The following is a 22,697-nucleotide window of genomic DNA, read 5'->3' as shown; positions in this document are numbered from 1 at the left end:
TCGCTCGCTCCTCGATTCGTTATACTCCCGAAGACTTGAATTACGCGAGCTAAACTCAACATATAGATGAGTATAAGTAAGATATTTATAATAACAAATAGAGTAACTCATAATCATTCTGATTGTTCCTTTCCCTTTCAGCATTCTGAAGACAGCGGCGGTGAAACTGACGAAGAGAAGAATGATAATGAGGACTCGCCACAATGGAAACTCCTGGAAGCTGTTAGAAATCACTTGGGACCCAGCGGTGAGCTTTATTGTTCAGTCCGAGGAAAAGTTCAGTGCGCGTTTCTTTCTTTCAAGAATTTTAACCGAAAATTTCTCGTTATGATATCCGTTGGGCTATCACGTCAATATTATCAACATTATATATGTTTAATTTAAATATGATACATATTATATCATGCGAGAAAGACTATACTTTATATACTACATTAGTATAGTGTTTCTAGTTGCAGAAGACGTTTTGTCCGGCATTTTCTTTGCTTATTCGATACTTATCTTTCTCGTAGGTTCGCCAATGGCCAATCCCTTCTGGAAGCTACCGTCGCGTCGCGAATACCCGGACTACTACAAGGAGATCAAGAACCCGGTGTCGCTGAACCAGATCAAGAACAAGATCCGGCGCGGCGCGTACGGCACGCTGTCCGAGGTGGCGGGCGACATGAACATCATGTTCGAGAACGCCAAGCAGTACAACGTGCCCACCTCGCGCCTCTACAAGGACGCCGTCAAGCTGCAGAGGTATGTATATCATGAACAAGATCCGGCGCGGCGCGTACGGCACGCTGTCCGAGGTGGCGGGCGACATGAACATCATGTTCGAGAACGCCAAGCAGTACAACGTGCCCACCTCGCGCCTCTACAAGGACGCCGTCAAGCTGCAGAGGTATGTATATCATGAACAAGATCCGGCGCGGCGCGTACGGCACGCTGTCCGAGGTGGCGGGCGACATGAACATCATGTTCGAGAACGCCAAGCAGTACAACGTGCCCACCTCGCGCCTCTACAAGGACGCCGTCAAGCTGCAGAGGTATGTATATCATGAACAAGATCCGGCGCGGCGCGTACGGCATGCTGTCCGAGGTGGCGGGCGACATGAACATCATGTTCGAGAACGCCAAGCAGTACAACGTGCCCACCTCGCGCCTCTACAAGGACGCCGTCAAGCTGCAGAGGTATGTATATCATGAACAAGATCCGGCGCGGCGCGTACGGCACGCTGTCCGAGGTGGCGGGCGACATGAACATCATGTTCGAGAACGCCAAGCAGTACAACGTGCCCACCTCGCGCCTCTACAAGGACGCCGTCAAGCTGCAGAGGTATGTATATCATGAACAAGATCCGGCGCGGCGCGTACGGCACGCTGTCCGAGGTGGCGGGCGACATGAACATCATGTTCGAGAACGCCAAGCAGTACAACGTGCCCACCTCGCGCCTCTACAAGGACGCCGTCAAGCTGCAGAGGTATGTATATCATGAACAAGATCCGGCGCGGCGCGTACGGCACGCTGTCCGAGGTGGCGGGCGACATGAACATCATGTTCGAGAACGCCAAGCAGTACAACGTGCCCACCTCGCGCCTCTACAAGGACGCCGTCAAGCTGCAGAGGTATGTATATCATGAACAAGATCCGGCGCGGCGCGTACGGCACGCTGTCCGAGGTGGCGGGCGACATGAACATCATGTTCGAGAACGCCAAGCAGTACAACGTGCCCACCTCGCGCCTCTACAAGGACGCCGTCAAGCTGCAGAGGTATGTATATCATGAACAAGATCCGGCGCGGCGCGTACGGCACGCTGTCCGAGGTGGCGGGCGACATGAACATCATGTTCGAGAACGCCAAGCAGTACAACGTGCCCACCTCGCGCCTCTACAAGGACGCCGTCAAGCTGCAGAGGTATGTATATCATGAACAAGATCCGGCGCGGCGCGTACGGCACGCTGTCCGAGGTGGCGGGCGACATGAACATCATGTTCGAGAACGCCAAGCAGTACAACGTGCCCACCTCGCGCCTCTACAAGGACGCCGTCAAGCTGCAGAGGTATGTATATCATGAACAAGATCCGGCGCGGCGCGTACGGCACGCTGTCCGAGGTGGCGGGCGACATGAACATCATGTTCGAGAACGCCAAGCAGTACAACGTGCCCACCTCGCGCCTCTACAAGGACGCCGTCAAGCTGCAGAGGTATGTCTATCATGAACAAGATCCGACAAGGTTTGTAGACCGGATCCCTACGCCGATTGCAGATCCAGATGCCCGGAAAACGTCTTTTACGAGCCTGACGACGATAGAACGACCGGCAACGCTTACAGGCAACATGCAAGCTACACACGACACACAACACTTAACAGGCACAGGTCTTCGATTTTAAACGTCATCCGGACGAGGACTCTATCCACAGACACGGAGGTGTCAGGATTTATTTATTTATTTATTTTTTATTGATATACCAACAATGACAACAAGAAACATTAATAATAATCCATACATAGGTAAACTTAAAAAGTTCTAGTGCTAAACGAAGCCATCTTTTAAAGGTATATACAGCATTGTTGTTTGTTGTTCTAAAAATTAAAAATTAAACTACTTACACTTAAAACTACAAATTACATTTATGTCAAGTGTCCTATTGATTAAATTGTTAAATAATTACAATGAAAATAATAATCTATACTAATAAATTATAAAATTAAACAAATTAATTATACAAAAAAAGAAAAAATTAAATTACTACAGAAATAAGTCAAAAGCAACAAATTCGAACAAATAAATTTAAATGTCATCAAATATCAAATAAATGTAATTAGAAATAGAATTGGTACACTCAGGCCAAAACATCGTTCCCTAACGGCCTCTAAGCCGAGGTCCAAGTTTCCATTCTGCCCATGTCTTCTGGTTCTGCTTTCGGATCATCGCCATCGTCTGGTGATCCGTACGATCTTAGTTACTTATGTATTAATTAGTTAATATTGACCTTATATCTTAAATTTGAAAAAAAAAATGGACTCAACATAAACGGGGAAAGTCTAAACCATCTACGTTTCGCAGACGATCTAATTATATTTTCTGATTGTCCCATAAAGTTACAGCAAATGCTACGACAATTATCAAACCAAAGTGCGATAGCAGGGCTCTCAATGAACACAACTAAGACAAAAATTATGACTAATGCCCCAAAGACATATAATATAGAAGTAAACATGGAAAACATTGAATATGAAGTAGTACCTTAATCTTGGACAATAATATCCATAAACGATACTATGAAAAAATAAATTGACAGAAGAGTAAAAAATCTCGTCGTTTTATCGTGGTATGTACCCGTCTAAATAATATTCATAATGAACAACCACGAAATAAGTTTAAAATCATTAATATTGACCTTATTTACTCGTATGTCTCATAAAAATCAATATATTCAAATCTAGTCATTATCCCCATTATTCTAAAGAAGTTGCACTTTCAGACTGATGCAGCAGCGCGTACAGGAGCTGTTGGACATCGTGCAAAGTTCATCCAGCGACGATGAAAGTCTCTCCTCAGTTAAGAACCAAGCACAGGCCAGCACGCCTCGGCCGAGGGGTGAGATATCTTCATTAGTGATGGCATAATTTCGCATTTTTCTTTTCTTTTCTTTTCTTTTCTTTTCTTTTCTTTTCTTTTCTTTTCTTTTCTTTTCTTTTCTTTTCTTTTCTTTCTAGTGGCATTGCCCCCTCGAACAATTTTCTTTATGAAAATTCAAATCAATTGTTATGGAACATGGTAAATTTAAATGTATTTTTAAATCTGGCAACATCGTTGATATTGTATCCATCTTGTTAGATTATGCCTCAGACCATGTACCTTTGGACTTGTATCAACTTTTTTACTTGTATTAAATTAACATGTAATTTTAAGACAGTGAAACATTGTTTCTATGGACACAGTTTATATTGTTTGTACAGAGGGAAACGAGGCAGGTCCTATGGTAAATGGCTCTGATTATGCTTATATTTATTTATTTATATTTATTTTATTTATTAATTATTCTAATTAAATACATACTGAAATTACAGTGCCATAGTGCAACATAAACTTTAAATATTTCGTACGATGGAACTAACCTGGAATGCGTAAACTCGTTTACCCTACTCGGAATAGATATTGATAGTAATTTAAATTGGAAAACACACATTCAAAAAATTAAAACTAAACTATCTCGTTTCACATATGCACTAAAAGAGCTACAAAAATCGACTGACATGGAATCGACATTATTAGCCTACTTCGCGTATGCAAATGCCTACCTGACCTTCGGTGTCATTCTATGTACTATTCACCCTACAAAAGAAATGTATTCGCATTATAAAAAACGTTAAAAAAAACTGAAAGTTGTGTACCCCACTTTAAATCATTAAAAGTTCTTACCCTACCAAGTCTATATATCTTAGAAACATCCAAATTCGTAAGGAAAAATCCAGATTTTTTTCAAAAATTAAATAAATTACCACGAAAAAATAAATTACGGAGCGCGCGTAAATTGAACTTAGTGCAGCCAAAGTCAAATTTAAAAATGCACAGTACTGGCCTGCACAAAATGTGCATAAAAATCTATACTAATATTATAAAGAGGTAAACTTTGTTTGTATGTTTGTTTGTTTGTAATGAATAGGCTCAAAAACTACAGGACCGATTTTAAAAATTCTTTTACCATTCGAAAGCTACATTATCCACGAGTAACATAGGCTAAATTTTATTTTGGAAAAAAATAGGGTTCCGTAAGATATTTGGGTTTTTCGGACACAAGGTGTAAAAAATCAACCAGATAAGTTACTTATTTTGTGTACGCTGCCTAAACTATAAAAGATAGAACCATAAAATGTTCTAATTAATTGTAGATCTTATAAATATCTACAAAAAAGTCCACGACACACTATACCTATCTATGTCGAGTGAGGCACAACAACCATTTTTCTATTTTAAAATTTTGATTTTTTTTGGACTACATTCAAACGCATTTATTTTACTCATGCTATTAATCCTTATCAAAATAAATTATGTAGATAATATTTGGTCTTTGAATGATTAAAATTGGACGTTTTGGTTTTGAAGTTATGGCGAAATTAAAATATTACGATTTCTGCTGCACGGCCCGTTGTGAAGTGGGCGTCACCAATACGGGGGTGCGTAAGGTATATTTAAGAAACGTTTCGTGGTACTTTCGAATCGTCGTAGGGTAGGGGTAGTGTAGGATTAGGGTAGGGGTAGGGTACGGGTAGGGTAGGGGTAGGTAGGGGTAGGGTAGGGATAGTTTAGGAGTAGAGGTAGGGGTAGGGTAGGTGTAGGATAGGGGTAGTTAAAAGTGTACATCGGGTTTCACGTGGACGAAGTCGCGGACGTCCGCTAGTCTATATACCTATATAAAAGAAAGTCGTGTTAGTTACTCCACTTATAACTCAAGAACGATTGAACCGATTTAGCTGAAAATTGGCAGGGAGGTAGTTTAGAGCCAGGAGAAGGACATAAGATTTTTTTTTTAGGGGTAGGGTAGAGGTAGTTGAAAGTTTAAATCGAGTTTCTCGAGGACGAAGTCGCGGGCGTCCGCTAGTTTATCATAAAAATCAATGTATTTAAACGTTAGTCATCATCCCTATTATTACGATATTCCTGTAGTAAACTAGTAAATCAGGACGCAGGTAAAACCGCAAGCGTTTAATAGTATCGGATTAGCTTTACCATTAGAGTAGGCACTAGACTAGGTAGCATCTTGCAGGTATCGAAAAGGTACCTGTGTCAAAAATTAATAAATATTAATTAAATATTATATCACACCTATGAATGGTATGGATTCCGATATATAGGTATTCGTTAAGAACTCTTGTAGCGAGATACAAAATCACACAGCGCCATCTTTTAACAGATTTCAGCAAATGTTTGTAATACATTGTTATCCACTCAGCATCATTCTACAATCTACAGGGCGAGGATTAGAGCGTGGTAGATCTAAGCTCCATATCCCCTCTCCTATAAAGATGGGATAATTTTAATACTTAGAACCACCAATCTCATCAGTTCCAATGTGGGTTGGTGGGTTTACGGTGATAATGTTTGTCTACTTTTCTGTTACTATCAATATCTTGATGTTTGGTGATGAGTAGGACCGACGGTTTAGCGTGATTTCCGAGGCACGGGGTGTTTTTAACCGACTTCACACAAAAGAGGAGTTCAATTCGAGTATATGTTTATTTTTGTATGTATGTTATACGATTACTCGAAGACGCCTAGACTGATTTGAATATTTTTTGTACTGTTTTTGTTTTTTTAACTTATGACAAAAATGCAGCTTTTTTTACTTTAAAATGGATATACGCAATTTGTACTTGTAGAATAGGATTGTTGGCTCATTTCAAACTTAATATAAACATTATTAGTTTCTATAATGATTTATTTATTTTGCTATCATCCGCGAAAATTCGGCGAACCCATGCGACAACGTCACCCAGGTCCGACAAAATACTCTCTACGTACGTTTCACCCCGAAACCGGAGCATCCTCAGGAGATGTTGACTCTACAACGTGCAATTGCAAAGTATTTTGTATTTTGTCGGACCTGGGTGACGTTGTCGCATGGGTTCGCCGAATTTTCGCGGATGATAGCAAAATAAATAAATCATTATATAATCATGATGAACTTCCGCAAAGTAACGCCTGCTTCTATCCAATATTATTAGTTTCGTATAATACATGGAATAAGGGTCCGAAATATATATCAATATCAAAAGAATAAAAGTTAAGAATTTAATAGAAAACTTAATTTAAGGAATTATGTATTTATTACATTTTTCATTACATTACATGGCTTGAATGAATAGATCACCTTCTTAGCAACGTCTTCAAACTGATCAGCAGCTGGTAGAACATAATAATATTATGATATTATTTTTCGCTTTTTAGTTTAGTGGTTACGTTTTTAATTATTTATAAATTTTTTAACCTTAAACGCAAGTCTGAGGAGTGTTTTAAGTTTGACATGTGTGTAACTCTGTTTGTCTGATTATACACCCTTGTAGCTCGCGAATGAATGAACCGATTTTCATTTAGTTGCTTTTGTTAGAAATGCTTCTTATTCGAGAGTCGATATTGCAACATCTTATCATTACAATGAAATAAGTTTAATTTACTTGAGGTTTAATTTACTTTAATTTATTTTAAGAAATTAAATATCACGTGTCTCAACCGGTGAAGGAAAACATCGTGAGGAAACCTGCATACCAGAGAATTTTCTTAATTATCTGCGTGTGTGAAGTCTGCCAATACGCATTGGGCCCGCGTGGTGGACTATTGGCCTAACCCCTCTCATTCTGAGAGGAGACTCGAGCTCAGCAGTGATCTAATCTATATGATGAAATCTAATCTATATTTATATAAAAGAAAGTCGTGTTAGTTACTCCACTTATAACTCAAGAACGATTAAACCGATTTAGCTGAAAATTGGAGGTAGTTTAGAGCCAGGAGAAGGACATAGGATACTTTTTTTTTTAGGGGTAGGGTAGGGTAGAGGTAGTTAAAAGTTTACATCGAGTTTTACGCGGACGAAGTCGCGGGCGTCCGCTAGTATATAATAAATTACCGCAAAACATTAAGGAAAAGGAAAACATTAATGAGTTTTTATTAACATTAAAAAACTTTTTGCTTGAAAAAGTATATTATAAAATTAATGACTTTTTGACCGAAAAACAATAAATCCGCCTGTCTACTTATCTTATGTTAAGTAAAGTTAAGTTTTCCTTTGTAGTTACAACACCCTCAAAGGGTTCCTTTTGTAATAATTATGACATTTTATCTATGACATATTATAATGGAAATGTAACTTAAATGAATAAATAAATAAAAAAAAAAAATAATTAACCACAGTTGGTTTTCCTGTGCACTCATACAATATTATATCGGAACATTGTTCACCATCTATATAATATGCTTTTCCCTATATCATATTATTATTCTAAATGAATTAACAGTATGTTTATGCTGTATTAGACTTAGTGTCTCTTTAATGTAGTTTTTTTTGTCTTTACAAGTTAGCCCTTGACTACAATCTCACCTGATGGTAAGTGATGATGCAGTCTAAGATGGAATCGGGCTAACTTGTTAGGAGGAGGATGAATTGGTCCAGGTCTGGCTGGTAAGAGGCTTTGTAGAAACCGAAAGCACACCCCTTCCGGTTTCTACACGACGTCGTACCGGAACGCTAAATCGCTTGGCGGTACGTCTTTGTCGGTAGGGTGGTAACTAGCCACGGCCAAAGCCTCCCACCAGCCAGACCTGGACCAATTAACAAAACCTCAATCGGTCCAGCCGGGGATCGAACCCAGGACCTCCGTCTTGTAAGTTCACTGCGCATACCACTGCCCCACGGTGGCCGTAGTTTGCGAACCTTCACTAGCAGTTCAGATTGTTTGATATCTTTAATTTAAGACCCTTAAAAAACCGTGTCAAGTAACCTATTGGAATTTGCAGGTCGGCCCCGCATCAACCCGATCCCAGCGAGCGCTGCGTCCCCCACGTCCCCCGCGGTGCCCAAACCCAACGTCCCGCTGAAGAAGAAGCTGCACTACGTGTCCAAGCAGCTGGTGGAGTTCACATGCTCGGACGGCCGCCAGCCCATGCTGCTGTTCATGGAGAAGCCGAGCAAGAAGCTGTACCCTGAGTACTACAACGTCATCGAGAGGCCTATAGACATGCTCACCATTGAGGCCAATATTAAGGTATCATCTATACCAGGCTCAGACCAATTATAGAAGGACCTGTCTCGCACTCATAGTCACGAACAAAATTGTCTGTCATTTTCTGAGGAAAACGAGCTTAGATTTGGTATATATCTTGTACTAAACTAGAAGTTTTTGTCCGATTTTTACACAATTCTATTACAGAAAAAGGTATTTTACGGAGCTCTTTAACCGATGAACACGATTACAACTATTTAACACCGATTATATAGAGACAGTTTTTATAATCGCATTAGATCGTTGATCATATACTTTGACAGAAAAGTGACATCTAGCGAGGCAGGTCTTATACAATAATTGGTCTGAGATACTAGGTTTTCCCAAAGTGGGGTACGCGAACCCCTATTCGACGGCAGGGGGTTCGCGGCAAGATTTACGTAATGGTAGCAGAAATTACTCCTAACATTGAATCCATCTAGTCCATTTGCGACAAGAAACAAGCACACCCATAAATATTACAAAGACATTTCTTTTGGTACTTTATGTGTTACCTTTTATTCGAATAAAAACCTTATTTTATTCAAAAGTCAAATAGATTTTTTTCTTCGGGGAGGGGGGGGGGGTTCATTAGTTACTAAGGTGTTTGCTGTCACTTGGAAATTTTAACAGGGGTTCGTGGAGCCGAAAGTTTGAGAAACCCTGATCTATACTATTAGAAAAAACTGCACTATGTGTGGTCTAGATCTATGGGGATTATAGGTCAAAAACGATCGTGGTTCTGGATCAATCTTGCTTTGCTCAATGGTAGCACAATCCGAAATTATACACTACGTCGTCTTTGTGCAGCCTATAGACATACTCACCATTGAGGCCAATGTCAAGGTTATTATCTATAAGGTGTATCTCGAAAGTAGTGTGTAATTGAGGATTCTGGTTCAAAAACAGTGGATATTCTGGACCATTGAACAAAGCAATATTGTACCAAAATTCCCCTCGATGTTCATCCAGAATCCCCAATAATTATTTCTTTATAATCTTAACATGAAAGATGCTCTGGCGGACACTAAAAGGCGAAAATATTTTAGAAAAATTAAAAGCAGCCTAATCTATACAAAGGTCTGGTTCAGAAAGCAAAAATCTCAAGTTATTGCTAGGCCAAAAATAGTCGCTCTCCTTTTATTCAGATCCATCTAAAATTTGCATTTATATGTGTTAAATTAAATACAACAATAACTCTATTCCATTGAATGTTTCTAGAACGATCGCTACACGTCCATAGAGGAGATGGTCTCCGACTTCCGCCTGATGTTCTCCAACTGCCGTCAGTTTAACGAGGAAGGCTCCATGATATACGAAGACGCGAACCTGCTGGAGCGTGTCATGAATGAGAAGCTCAAAGATCTCAACACCACCAACTATGAGAAGAAACCTTCTTTGAAGGCCATCAAAAACACGCCAAAGTCCAAGCAGTTATCGCCATTTGAGCAGAAACTTAGGACGCTGTACGACGCTATACGTGACTATAGGGATCCTAAAGGTTAGTAAATACCATACCTCATCTTATAAAGGCTGAAAGTTTGTCATCGTCGTTATGAACCCATATTCGACTTACTGCTGAGCTCCTCTCAGAACGAAAGGGGTTAGGCCAATAGTCCACCATGCTAGCCTAATGCGGATTGGCAGACTTCACACAAATAGAGAATTAAGAAAATTCTCTGGTATGCAGGTTTCCTCACGATGTTTTACTTCACCGTTTGAGACACAGTATTAAATTTCTTAAAATGCACACAAATTAAAAGTTGGAAGTGCATGCCCCAGACCGGTTTCGAACCCACACCCTCCGGAATCGGATGCAGAGGTCATATCCTCTGGGCTATCATGACTTTCTATACTATTTTTTTCCTTACATGGCAAAAAAGGTAAACAAAGATCCGTCGTCACGACATTCACATATTTCTCACAAACCGTCCGTTTAAACTAAATCATTTATATACACATCACTTCATTTAACGCGCACACCGCGAATTACATAAAAACTGCTTGTAATTAACTATTATATCACATTTATTTCACTAAAAACGAAATCACAACAAGTTTTATTTCTACAGATTAACGAAAATGTTGCGAATTTGACATTTCGTAATGCTAGATTGTCTATGAATTGAAGAGACGGGAAAGATACATGAAATTATAACTTGTCGATAATTATGTACATATTTTTTAATTTTAATATTTGTGTCCTTTGTGGCTTATAAATAAAATAAATGTGTATCTTTATTAACACAGCACCAAAGAATATATTATACTCCATGGAGAAGAAGTAAATCTACATACATGAAAACGTTGGACATGGCAGCGACATTATTTCCGCATACGAATATTTTTTCATAAAGTCAGTGGCAATTTTAAATGGAGATTTTTGATTTTAAAATTGTTGAAGGACCTAATTGAGAAAAAACAAATAATAATTTTAAAAAATATATACAACCGACTTCAAAATATTAACGTACCCACGAAATTAAAAAAGGGAAAAATAATATTATTATTATATTTTCTGCCAAGCCAGTGTATTCAATCTATTAATTGAAGGTGTACCCTATCGTAAAGATTTTTGTTTCTCAGACATTATTTTTGTCTGTCATGTGTTTTTTTCAGTAACGACTTAAGTAATAGATAATAATGTTATCTTTCCCTTTTTAGTTTCGTGGGTACGTTAACATTTTGAAGTCGGTTGTATTTTTTCATAATATTTTTTTTTTATATTTTTAATATACCTAATAAATAAATCAATCCATATGAAATTCAACCTAAAATCCACCCATCTGAAAGTCGGAATTTTCGGTTAGTTATATTATTGTTAGTCATACACTACTCAGCAATCAGCAATAATATAACAACCAAACAACAAATAAATAACAAGACTAACAATTGCAAACGAAACAAATAAGTAATGATGATATGGAACAAACATTGACACGACCTCACTGTGAGCATGGAAGCGACAATGTGGCACTTTTTGCTCGCAGTAAACTCATCCTAAACCGAGCTTAACCAATCGCGGCGCGAGTGCTCCCGAATGTTTGTTATTATATAGCACGATCAAAAATTATTAAAAAACCGATAAACCGATTCTTCAACCACTTGCAAAATTTTTAAATTAAGAATAAAGAAAACAATACACAAATACGACTTGAATATTATGATTGCTGGATCAGAAAAATAAATAAAAGATTTAAAATACTAATGGAAAAAAATTTATTACTTTTGTTTCGCAACATGGTGAGATTTTTATTTTTCTGGTATACGTAAATCGTGATAGTCAGAGTTATTAGGATATTATATAAAGAAGTTTGAGAGATAGTGATATACAAGGGGCCGAAACTTTAGTACAAAGGTTTTTGAATATATGACATTATGCGGTAATAAATTTAGTAGGTTCTAGAGCTAGAAAAATGTTACGAATTATAATTAGAGACAGACAGTAAGTGTACATTAATTCCAATTATGTTCTACATAGTCATTTGGACTAGTGGTGTATAACCAAGGTAAAAAAAGAAAGAAATAATAATCTTTAATTCAATAGAAAAATATTTTTGTCGCTTTTTTGTTTTTCTCAATTGTTTTCTTCAACAATTTAAAAATTTAAAATTTCCATTATAAATTGCCACTGACTTTATTTCAAAAATATTCGTATGCGGAAATAATGTCGCTACTATATCCAACAAAATGAAATGAAATGTTAATGTTTTTTAACTTTTGTAACTTTTGTATCTTTTGTAATTTTTAAAAATGTAAACTGTAAAATTTTTGTAATTTATGTACTTGGAAATAAAGGCTATATTATTATTATTATTATTATTATTACTATATCCAACATTTTCATGTATTTCATGATTCACTTCTTCTCCTTGGTGTATATATTCTTAAAATGATATTTAATTTCCTAAAATGCACACAACTGAAAAGTTGGAAAACGAAACGAATATGGAACGTATTCGTTTTTTAAGATGACGTATAGTAACGGATATTTTAGTTTAGTTATTTCAGATATAACGATACCTACTTGATATCGTTACGATGCCCGCGGTTAACTTCTCAACCCTACTGATTGTCTTTGGTTCATAGTCAGCCATTATTGTTGTTTAAAATTGTCATCTAAGAAAATTTCAAGTATAATATGCTTTACATAGTAAGAAAATCTTATTTTTGATTGTAGTGGATTGTAGACTTTGTCGACATCGATAGTTGCAACTGACAATCCGCACTTCACTAGTTAGCTACTTCGTGATATTTGGCTTATATGATATATAATGTCTTAATCTAAGAATGCGGTATAAGGAAGACAATTTAAGATCTGTTTACAAAAAAAAATTATTTACTCCAAAAATATTCATTTTAGAACACATGTTCCTGAACCATTTCTAATTAATTTGCAATAAAACATATAACCCCAGAGTTACCGGAAATACTCCCAGCACTCTGTATATATATAAATTACGAGTCAGTTGTCTGTGGTGGACTCCTATATTACTTACCATTTTTGATCAAATTTTCAGACCGGTGTGCAGTTTGATAGGATAGTGTAGGGTAGGGGTAGATTAGGGATATGGTAGGGGTAGGAAGAAGCAAATGTCAATAAGTCAAAACGAAGCTTGTCCAGGTCTGAACTCCATAGAGAGGGGCCAACGCGTATTCGAACAATAAATAAATATTGTTTCTTTTTTTCAGTAAACCGCCAACTGGCGCTAATATTCATGAAGCTGCCCAACAAAAGCGAGTACCCGGACTACTACGAGCTGATCAAGAACCCCATAGACATGGAGAAGATAGCGCACAAGCTAAAGAACGGCATCTACACCGCTGTCAACGAGCTAGCGTCAGACTTCATACTAATGTTTGACAACGCGTGCAAGTACAACGAGCCCGACTCGCAGATATACAAGGACGCGCTCATACTGCAGCGGGTTTGTCTGCAGACCAAGCAGATGCTGCGGTGAGTATATAACACTGGATTGTTTATAAAACACTTGATATTTTTATATAACACTGGTTTTTATATAACACTTGGTATTTTATAAACACTGGATTTTTATATAACTATGGATATGTTGTATAAAAGATAGATATTTGTTATATACCACTGGTAAAGTATAATTTGATATTGGAACATAACTGTAAATAAGATTAGGACAGTAGACTCCATATTACAATTACAATTATGCATATATGACAACGCGTGTAAATACAACGAGCCTGTGTCGTAGATGTACAAAGTCTGGCTCATATTGCAGCGTGTACGCTTGCAGACCAAGCAGATGCACGGTGAGTATAACACTGGTAATAGGGTTGTATATAAAATAGTTGATATTTTTATATATATAACACTGGTTTTTATGTAACACTTGGTATTTCATAAAACACTGGATTTTATATAACACTGGGAAACCTGTTATATAACACTGAGAAACTGTTATTGAACACTATAACTTTAAGTAACATTAACACTTAATAGTATAAAAGACAATGGGTGAAAGTACAACAACAATAGATATACTCATACTGTAGCTCGTGTGTTTGCAGACCAAGCAGATGCTGCAATGAGTATATACCACTGGATTATTTATAAAACACTTGATATTTTTATATAACACTGATTTTATATAACGTTTGGTATTTTATAAAACACTGGTTTTTATATAACACTGGGAAACTTGTTATATAACAGAAGGATATTTTTATTTTATCGTAAGAATTAACGTGATATATATTTTACACCTGTATTCCCACGGAAACGGGATATGACTGGCTATTTGAATAAAAAAAAAAAAAATTTGCTTTTATTGCGCAGGGAGGATGACGATGCCATCCCGGACGTGCCTGCCGCTGTCCAGGAGCTCCTGATGAACCTCTTCACCACGATCTACAACCACCAGGATGAGGAGGGCAGGTGAGAATAATAGAGGTCATGGACAAGGTACGAGGCTGCGAGAGAGTTGGTCACAGATTGACCCTCCGTTGGTGCTATACAGGTTGCTCGGTTGTATTTAGTTCTTAATAATTGTCTTTAATAGTTTACATAAAATATTGAACTGTGTGCGTGGCGGCACCTGAACTGGATCCTAACTGAAAATCAGTGTTGTATCCTTCTTTTTTTATTGAAAGTATGCGGCAAAATGCTGAGTTGGGCCTTTTTCTGGGTTATGCCACATATAACAGGCAATTCTTTAGTGCTCCACTGTTTGAGTGGACAGTTAAGTCATAATATGATATAATTTAGATGATTTAGATTAATGTGATATGTGGCATTACTTAAAAATAAAGATCTTTTCTTTCTTCTTCTTCTTTCTTTCTTTTTCCATAACTCTAAAGTGTTGACAAGTCCACTTATAGGAGCCATGCAGTTCGGCTCCTTTAAGTGGACTTGTCAACACCTTTTTTTTTTAACAAAATAAAAACCTTTTTATGTTTTCATACAAAGTAATTCAAATAATTCCGACTATCCATGTAACTCACGCCTTTATCTATCCTTGCATTTTAAATGCGTAGTCGTAGTGGTAAGACTGCCGATATCGACGAGATATTGCAACTGGCACTCCGCACTTCACTAGTAAGCTACTTCATGATATTTATCAAACACGTTTAGCTAGGTCTTAATTTAAGGATGCGATATAAGAAACAGAATATTAATCTATTTACGAGTACGAGTAAAAGAAATATTTTTACTCCAAAAATATTCATTTTAGACTCAGACCAATTATAGAAGGGACCTATATCGCACTCATAGTCACGAACAAAATTGTCTGCCATTTTCTGAAGAAAACGAGCTTCAATTTGGTGTATATCTTATACTAAACTAGAAGTTTTGCCCGTTTTTTACACAATTCAATTACACAAAAAGGTATTTTTACGGAGCTCTTTAACCAACGAGCACGATTACAACTATTTAACATCGATTCTATAGAGACAGTTTTTATAATCGCATTAGATCGTTGATCACATACTTTGACAGAAAAGTATATGATCAACGACTAGCGAGGCAGGTCTTATACAATTATTGGTCTGAGATTTTAGAACACAAATGTTCCTTAAACATTTTTAATTAATTTCCCTTAAAGAATATGACCTTAGAGTTATGGAAAATACTCCCGAGCACTTAAAATATGTCTGTAAATCGAAGTTCTTAAGTATTTGAAATGTTTGTAGATGCTACTCAGACAGTATGGCCGAGTTGCCGGAACACGACGAAGCCACCAACGGTGAAAAAGTGCGCGCCATATCTTTGGACCTGGTGAAGCGCAGGCTGGACAAGGGCCTGTACAAGCGGCTCGATCACTTCCAGCAGGACATATTTGCGGTCTTCGAACGGTCAGTTACATTGATTTAGCTTCATAGATATGACGAAGCCACCAATAGTGAAAAAGTGCGCGCCATATCTTTCGATCTAGTGAAGTGCAGACTGGACAAAGGTTTGTGTAAGCGGCTTTATCACTTCCAGTAAGACATATTTGCAGTCTTCGAACGGTCAGTTACGTTGATGATTGAGCTTATTATAATAGACATGATGAAGCCACGTCTCAGTGTCTGATAGCATCTTCGTAACTTCTGTATTTAACCTCCCTAATCCGGCCCTGCCGCAAAATCCGTTTTTAGCGGACTGCTGACATCTACTAACTACGTGTATAACTATCACCCTGCCTAATTGCAATCAATCGATCGATTAAGGTGCCGATAAGTTACGTGGATTTTAAGAAATTAAATATATTGTATCTTAAACAGTGAAGGAAAAACATTATGAGGAAACTTGCATATCTGGAAATTTCCCTAATCATCTACGTGTGTGAAGTCTGCCAATCCACATTGAGCCAGCGTGGTGGACTGAGGCCTAACTCCTCTCATTCTGAGAGGTGACTTTTGCTCAACAGTGAACCAAATATGGGTATTTAATGATGATCATAATTAAATATTATATTTCTGCATCGTTCCTCATTAAAAAGTGGATGCACAATGAGCGACCAAAAACCGTCCCCACTCAATGAATGCCAAACACAACTTCTTGGCACTCAATCGAAGTAGTCGCATTTGCAAATTCAACCTTAAACTCAATCCTTAAGGTTGAATTTGCTCTGAATTTGGGATTTTATTCAATTGGACTATATTTAAAGGCCTTTATGGTATAATTTTCTTTACCAATAATCTTAAACTGTCAACCAAAAAACGTCCTCACTCAATGAGTGTGTCAAACAACTTCTTGCCACTCAATCGAAGTAGTCGCATTTGCAAATTCAACCTTAAACTCAATCCTTAAGGTTGAATTTGCTCTGAGTTTGGGATTTTATTCAATTGGACTATATTTAAAGGCCTTTATGGTATAATTTTCTTTACCAATAATCTTAAACTGTCAACCAAAAAACGTCCTCACTCAATGATTGTGTCAAACAACTTCTTGGCACTCAATCGAAGTAGTCGCATTTGCAAATTCCACCTTAAACTCAATTCATAAGGTTGAATTTGCTCTGAATTTGGGATTTTATTGAATATTGGACTACATTTAAAGGCCCTTAGGTATAATTTTCTTTACCAATAATTCTAAAACGGTCAAAGCGAAATTGGCCAGTATTTAAGTGAAATTTTGTACATGATTGTGCGTCCTTTTTTTTTTATTATTCTTTACAAGTTAGCCCTTGACTACAATCTCACCTGATGGTAAGTGATGATGCAGTCTAAGATGGAAGCGGGCTAAATTGTTAGGAGGAGGATGAAAATCCACACCCCTTTCGGTGTCTACACGGCATCGTACCGGAACGCTAAATCGCTTGGCGGTACGTCTTTGCCGGTAGGGTGGTAACTAGCCACGGCCGAAGCCTCCCACCAGCCAGACCTGGACAAATTAAGAAAATCTCAATCTGCCCAGCCGGGGATCGAACCCAGGTCCTCCGTTTTGTAAATGCACCGCGCATCCCACTGCGCCACGGAGGCCGTCAAAAAAATTTTATTATAAGAGGTGTTACTTTCAGTGCCCGTCGCCTATCCCGCACAGACAGTCAGATCTTCGAGGACTCGGTGGAACTGCAGTCCTACTTCATCGAGCAACGCGACATCCTCTGTCGCAACACGCTGTCCTCACCGGCGCTCAGCTTCACGAGGGACACCATATCCACCAGCGTGGAACTTGTGAAGCAATGTAAACTGCTGCAGGAGAACGATGAGGAAGATGAGACAAGGTATGTACCCCTAAGCTCATTGTTACCCCTTTTGTTATCCTATATCTCCATATTGTCATCTACAGATACTTTTATATGTGGGTACAAAAGAAACTTTCTTTTTCTTTCTATTTATCATGCCAACCGTATTTCAAACAACTAAAAATAATGACCCTGCCCTACATATATATTTTTGAAATATGTAAGAAAAAACTTTTTTGTAAAAATTAAAATTCCCTTCCCCTACCCTTCTTCAAAATTAATACTCCACAGCTCCGGCCCATACGCAATGTTAATAAAAATTTATAATAACCTACCACACCCTATACGAAATGGGGAGAAAGATATTGCTTTCAGAAAGAAATTAAGGGACTTTCTTGTCGAAAAATGCTATTACGCGGTAAATGAATACATGAATGATAAATAAAACAAAAAATAAAACCGGTCTCCTTATCACTCACTCGACAAAAGGCTTCGCCCAAACTGGGTATCCATAACTTGCATTATATAATAAAACTAGCGGACTCGCTCAAGCTTCGCTTTGACTTATTAATTTATTTATTTGCACTTCTTCCCTATCCCTACCTTACACTACCATACTCCTACCCCTACCCCTACCCTACCCCTACCCTACCTCTACCCTACCTCTACTCTACCCCTACCCTACCCTACAACTACCCTACCACTACCCTACCCCTACCCTATCCCTATACCATAAACCTACCCTACCACTACCCTACCCTACCCCTACCCTACCGCTACCCTACCCCTACCCTATCCCTATACCATACCCCTACCCTACCGCTACCCTATCCTAGGATTTAGGGGTTTGAAAAATAGATGTTGGCCGATTCTCAGACCTACTGAATATGCACAAAAAATTTCATCAAAATCGGTCGAGCCGTTTCGGAGGAGTTCAAATTCGAACACCGCGACACGAGAATTTTATATATTAGATTAAATGTAACTTGTATAATTATTATTATATTGCATAATATGTGTGGCTTAATTATTAAATAAATAAATAAAAAAAAAAATTGCCACAGATCGAGCACAGAAGACGGGATGAGTTCGAACGGCGCGCCGCCGCCAAGCCAGTACTCGAAGGGCGATTTCGTGTACATCCAGCCAGAGAAGGGCAACAAAGAGCCAGCCATCGTGCAGATTGAGCGCCTGTGGACCAACTCCGACAACGTGCCCATGATATACTCCAACGTGTACTTCAGGTAAGACCGATCACAGAAGACGCCATGAGCCCAGAGCCAGTACTACTTCGTGCACATCCAGCCAGAGAAGGGCAGCAAGGAACCCGCCTTCGTGCACATCGAGCGATTGTGGACCAACTTCGATAACGTGCCCATGATATACTATGGTATATCCAGATGTCACTCGACGATGATATCGTTCATTCTTGGCAGAGTCGTGGTTGCTGTCATGAGCGACGCTTTCTGTGCGATGCTCCTCCATTTTAGGCTATTGGCTGCATTATGGGAACTCTCCACTATGGATTGTGTTGCAACTTTGACTAAATCCGTCCAGCGGGTTGGAGATCAACCTCTGGATCTTTTGCCTTCAATTTGGGCCTGCACTACCGACCGCTCAATTGAATCCTGATTTCTGGAGATGTGGCCAAAAGGATAGGGAGAGTGACTTGAGTGGGAAAGGGAATTGTCAGTTATCTGTCAAGGGACTCCTTAACCCTACACACAACGTTCACAAGTGCGTGACTCCACTCAAGGTTATTCTCTACCACTCTAGGGTCTTATTTTGGTTACAGTTTCATTTGTTAATTAACTTGTCCTGACAAATATTGTGAATCATAACCTTATTCGACATTGGTTTATTTTTGTAATCCACTTCTGACTGTGCCAAAACTATATTATATCATGATTATATAATGATTTATTTATTTTGCTATCATCCGCGAAAAGCCGACGAACCCTTCTGAGGATGCTCCGGTTTCGGGGTGAAACGTACGTAGAGAGTATTTTGTCGGATCTGGGTGACGTTTTCGCATGGATTCGTCGGCTTTTCGCGGATGATAGCAAAATAAATAAATCATTAAATAATCAAGATGATGAAATTCCGCAAAGTAACGCCTGCTTCTATGCAATTTATTATATCATGGAATCAATTGTTTTGTACTACTATAGGCCTCACGAGACCTTCCATGTGCGCACGCGCAAGTTCCTGCAGCAGGAGGTGTTCAAGACGGAGGCGCACCGCACCGTGCCGCTGGACCAGGTCATCGGCCGCTGCTACGTCATGAACGTCAAGGAGTACTTCAAGTTCAGGCCCGAGGGTGAGGGGTTACGACCGAGTTTCCTCCCTACAGTTGATCCTCAGTAGCGACACTGTCTGGAGATGAGATCATCTCCATTTGACGACCTACAATTGATGAGTTCCTTAATGATAAAGATACTTGGAGGCCATTGGATCAGATTCTACCTTTACAGGAAGTGAAACTAGAAGAAATTTTAGTAATATTATAGTAGGGGAGCCCGGGATGCTAAATTTGCAGTTACTCGAGCGTCATTGAGACCGATTACATTTGGTAGATTAAATTATAGGAAGAATAAATGGTTATTTACTTTTTCCGCTTTTAGCGGTGGAAAACAAAACTACAGACTTTAAAAACAAAATTTTATTACTTTGGCTAACTGAAATTGTAAGAAAATTTTAGCGATTAATTAGGAGATTATTTCCTTAAAAATAAGTAAAAAATTAATCGCACTCGTACTTCGAGCACTAAAATATAAGGGTTTAATTTTGTAACTTTGAAACCCTCCCATTCCATTACGTTACGCTCAAATCGTCAGATTTTCGAAATGTGCAGTTTAGCTATCAATTCACCTACCTTATCTTAATCTGACGTGCTGGTTGAGTATTTATGAAGTTAGTTTCTTTTTTGGTTGCCCTAAACGTACCCACCAATATTAAGAGCTCATACTCGGTGGAGGTACTCGACAAAGTGTAAGGTATAGTCCCTTATGTTTATCTGCCGCGCTCGAGTAACTGCAAAAATCCCCTCTTCGGCTCCTCTACTATTAACAATTGGGAATGATTATAATATTGTATGTTTTTTTTTTTTCAAAAGTGCAACTAGTGACTTTCTTCCCGGCTCTTCTCAGCAGAACCTGCCTTCCGAACCGGTGGTAGAGGCTTTACAAATAGTCCAACTTGACCTTTCAAAAGTACTTGTACACTATAGCTTGGCAACTTCGTAACACTCCCGATAGTCCGTGCGGGCCGGGGGTGGGTAGCGATGAATGAAAAACCCACGACTGATGCACCTCACTTCCCCGCACGCACGATCTCACACCCGCGCAGTCTTTCCCCCCGTCGCCCGCATATCATGGAAGTGTCATCAACGAACTCGCCAGCCTATAAGCCTACTTGAAATAAATGAATATTTTATTTTTTCCTGTGAGTTTCGGTTCTATCATCAGATCTACTCCAGACCTTCATTGTTTCAAATTGTAGTGCTTTAGAGTGCCTAATGAAAAAAGTGACAAACGCTTTAGCTATTCTTACGATTTTTGAAATATTTCCTCGATTTCTCTAGAATCCCACCATCAGATCCTGACATGATTAAAAAAAAAAAATCAAAATTCATTTATTTCAAGTAGGCTCATTTTACAAGCACTTTTGACACGTCAGTTGACTATTTGTAAAGATTCTACCACCGGTTCGGAAGGCAGGTTCTGCTGAGAAGAAACAGACAAGAAACTCAACAGTTGATGACAATGGGACCACTTCAAGAGTATTATACCCTTTCAACAAAAAACAATTTTCAAAATTGGTTAAGAAATCACGAAGTTCTGAGGTAACAAACATTAAAAAAAAAACATAGGCGTCTAATTGAAAACCTCCTCTTTTTTGAAGTCGGTTAATAAATGATTTTTTAATCTATACTAATATTATAAAGCTGAAGAGTTTGTTTGTTTTATTGAACGCGCTAATACTGGTCCGATTTGAAAAATTTTTTCAGTGTTAGATAGCCCATTTATCGAGGAAGGCTATAGGCTATATATTATCCCCATATTCCTACGGGAACGGGAACCACGCGGGTAAAACCGCGTTAACCGTCAGCTAGTTTTTTGAATAATGAAGGTTGTCTGGCGCAGGCTACCCGAACAAGGACGTATACGTGTGCGAGAGCCGCTACAACAGCAAGAACCGATGGTTCAAGAAGATCAAGGTGTGGGAGGGCGCCGAGAAGGAGGCCACGCTCATGCCCAGAGAGGTGACCTATTTCATCATCATCATTAACAACCCAAAATCGGCTCTTTGTTGAGCACGAGTCTCATCTCAGAATTAGGTTAATTAATTCCGGTATGTCCCCTTCTTCTTCTTGACACCCCTTGCCCTGTCGTTACCACAACCGCTGCCAAAGCCGGGAATAGTGGGGCTATGGGTTATTGTGATTTGGCTTTATGCATAGGTCCATAAAATGACCATGCGGCCATGCGGGTTGGTCATTAGCGGGGATGGATTTTTCATTAATCATTGATCAAGTAATCGTATATTCTGTTTAACGAGTCTAAGCGGTGTGTTTGTTAGTATGTCTAAAAATTACGTGTGTGTGTATTGCGAATCAAATTGATAGTTGTGTGTAGTGTAAGGAATATTTATAGTTGGTAATTCTGTAGACATAATACGAGCTTTCAGAGCTCAAAAAAGCTGCCTTCGTGCTGTTTGTGGAGCTGATTTTATTGATAGCTGCAAACCACTATTCAAAAAAAATGAAAAATGATTGTCATTGCCCGCACTTTATATTTT

At 38.7% G+C, this 22,697-nt stretch overlaps 1 protein-coding gene across 1 annotated transcript in view; it reads left to right on the top strand.

The window, feature by feature from the left end:
* LOC112056251 (protein polybromo-1) overlaps positions 1–22,697 on the top strand; it is a 48,935-nt gene that overhangs the window by 8,931 nt on the left and 17,307 nt on the right. Inside the window, exons 8-19 of the mRNA XM_052889018.1 lie at positions 142–247; positions 513–744; positions 3,477–3,592; positions 8,507–8,754; positions 9,973–10,252; positions 13,444–13,708; positions 14,564–14,662; positions 15,919–16,080; positions 17,730–17,936; positions 18,962–19,141; positions 20,069–20,217; positions 22,043–22,161. Of these exons, the coding sequence (XP_052744978.1) occupies positions 142–247; positions 513–744; positions 3,477–3,592; positions 8,507–8,754; positions 9,973–10,252; positions 13,444–13,708; positions 14,564–14,662; positions 15,919–16,080; positions 17,730–17,936; positions 18,962–19,141; positions 20,069–20,217; positions 22,043–22,161 (2,163 nt within the window). The remainder of the gene's footprint in view (positions 1–141; positions 248–512; positions 745–3,476; positions 3,593–8,506; positions 8,755–9,972; positions 10,253–13,443; positions 13,709–14,563; positions 14,663–15,918; positions 16,081–17,729; positions 17,937–18,961; positions 19,142–20,068; positions 20,218–22,042; positions 22,162–22,697) is intronic.

This window comes from Bicyclus anynana, chromosome 24, assembly GCF_947172395.1.
Source record: "Bicyclus anynana chromosome 24, ilBicAnyn1.1, whole genome shotgun sequence".
Classification (NCBI taxonomy): domain Eukaryota; kingdom Metazoa; phylum Arthropoda; class Insecta; order Lepidoptera; family Nymphalidae; genus Bicyclus; species Bicyclus anynana.
Note: the sequence above shows the minus strand (reverse complement) of the source record. Positions and strands in the feature narration are given on the sequence as shown.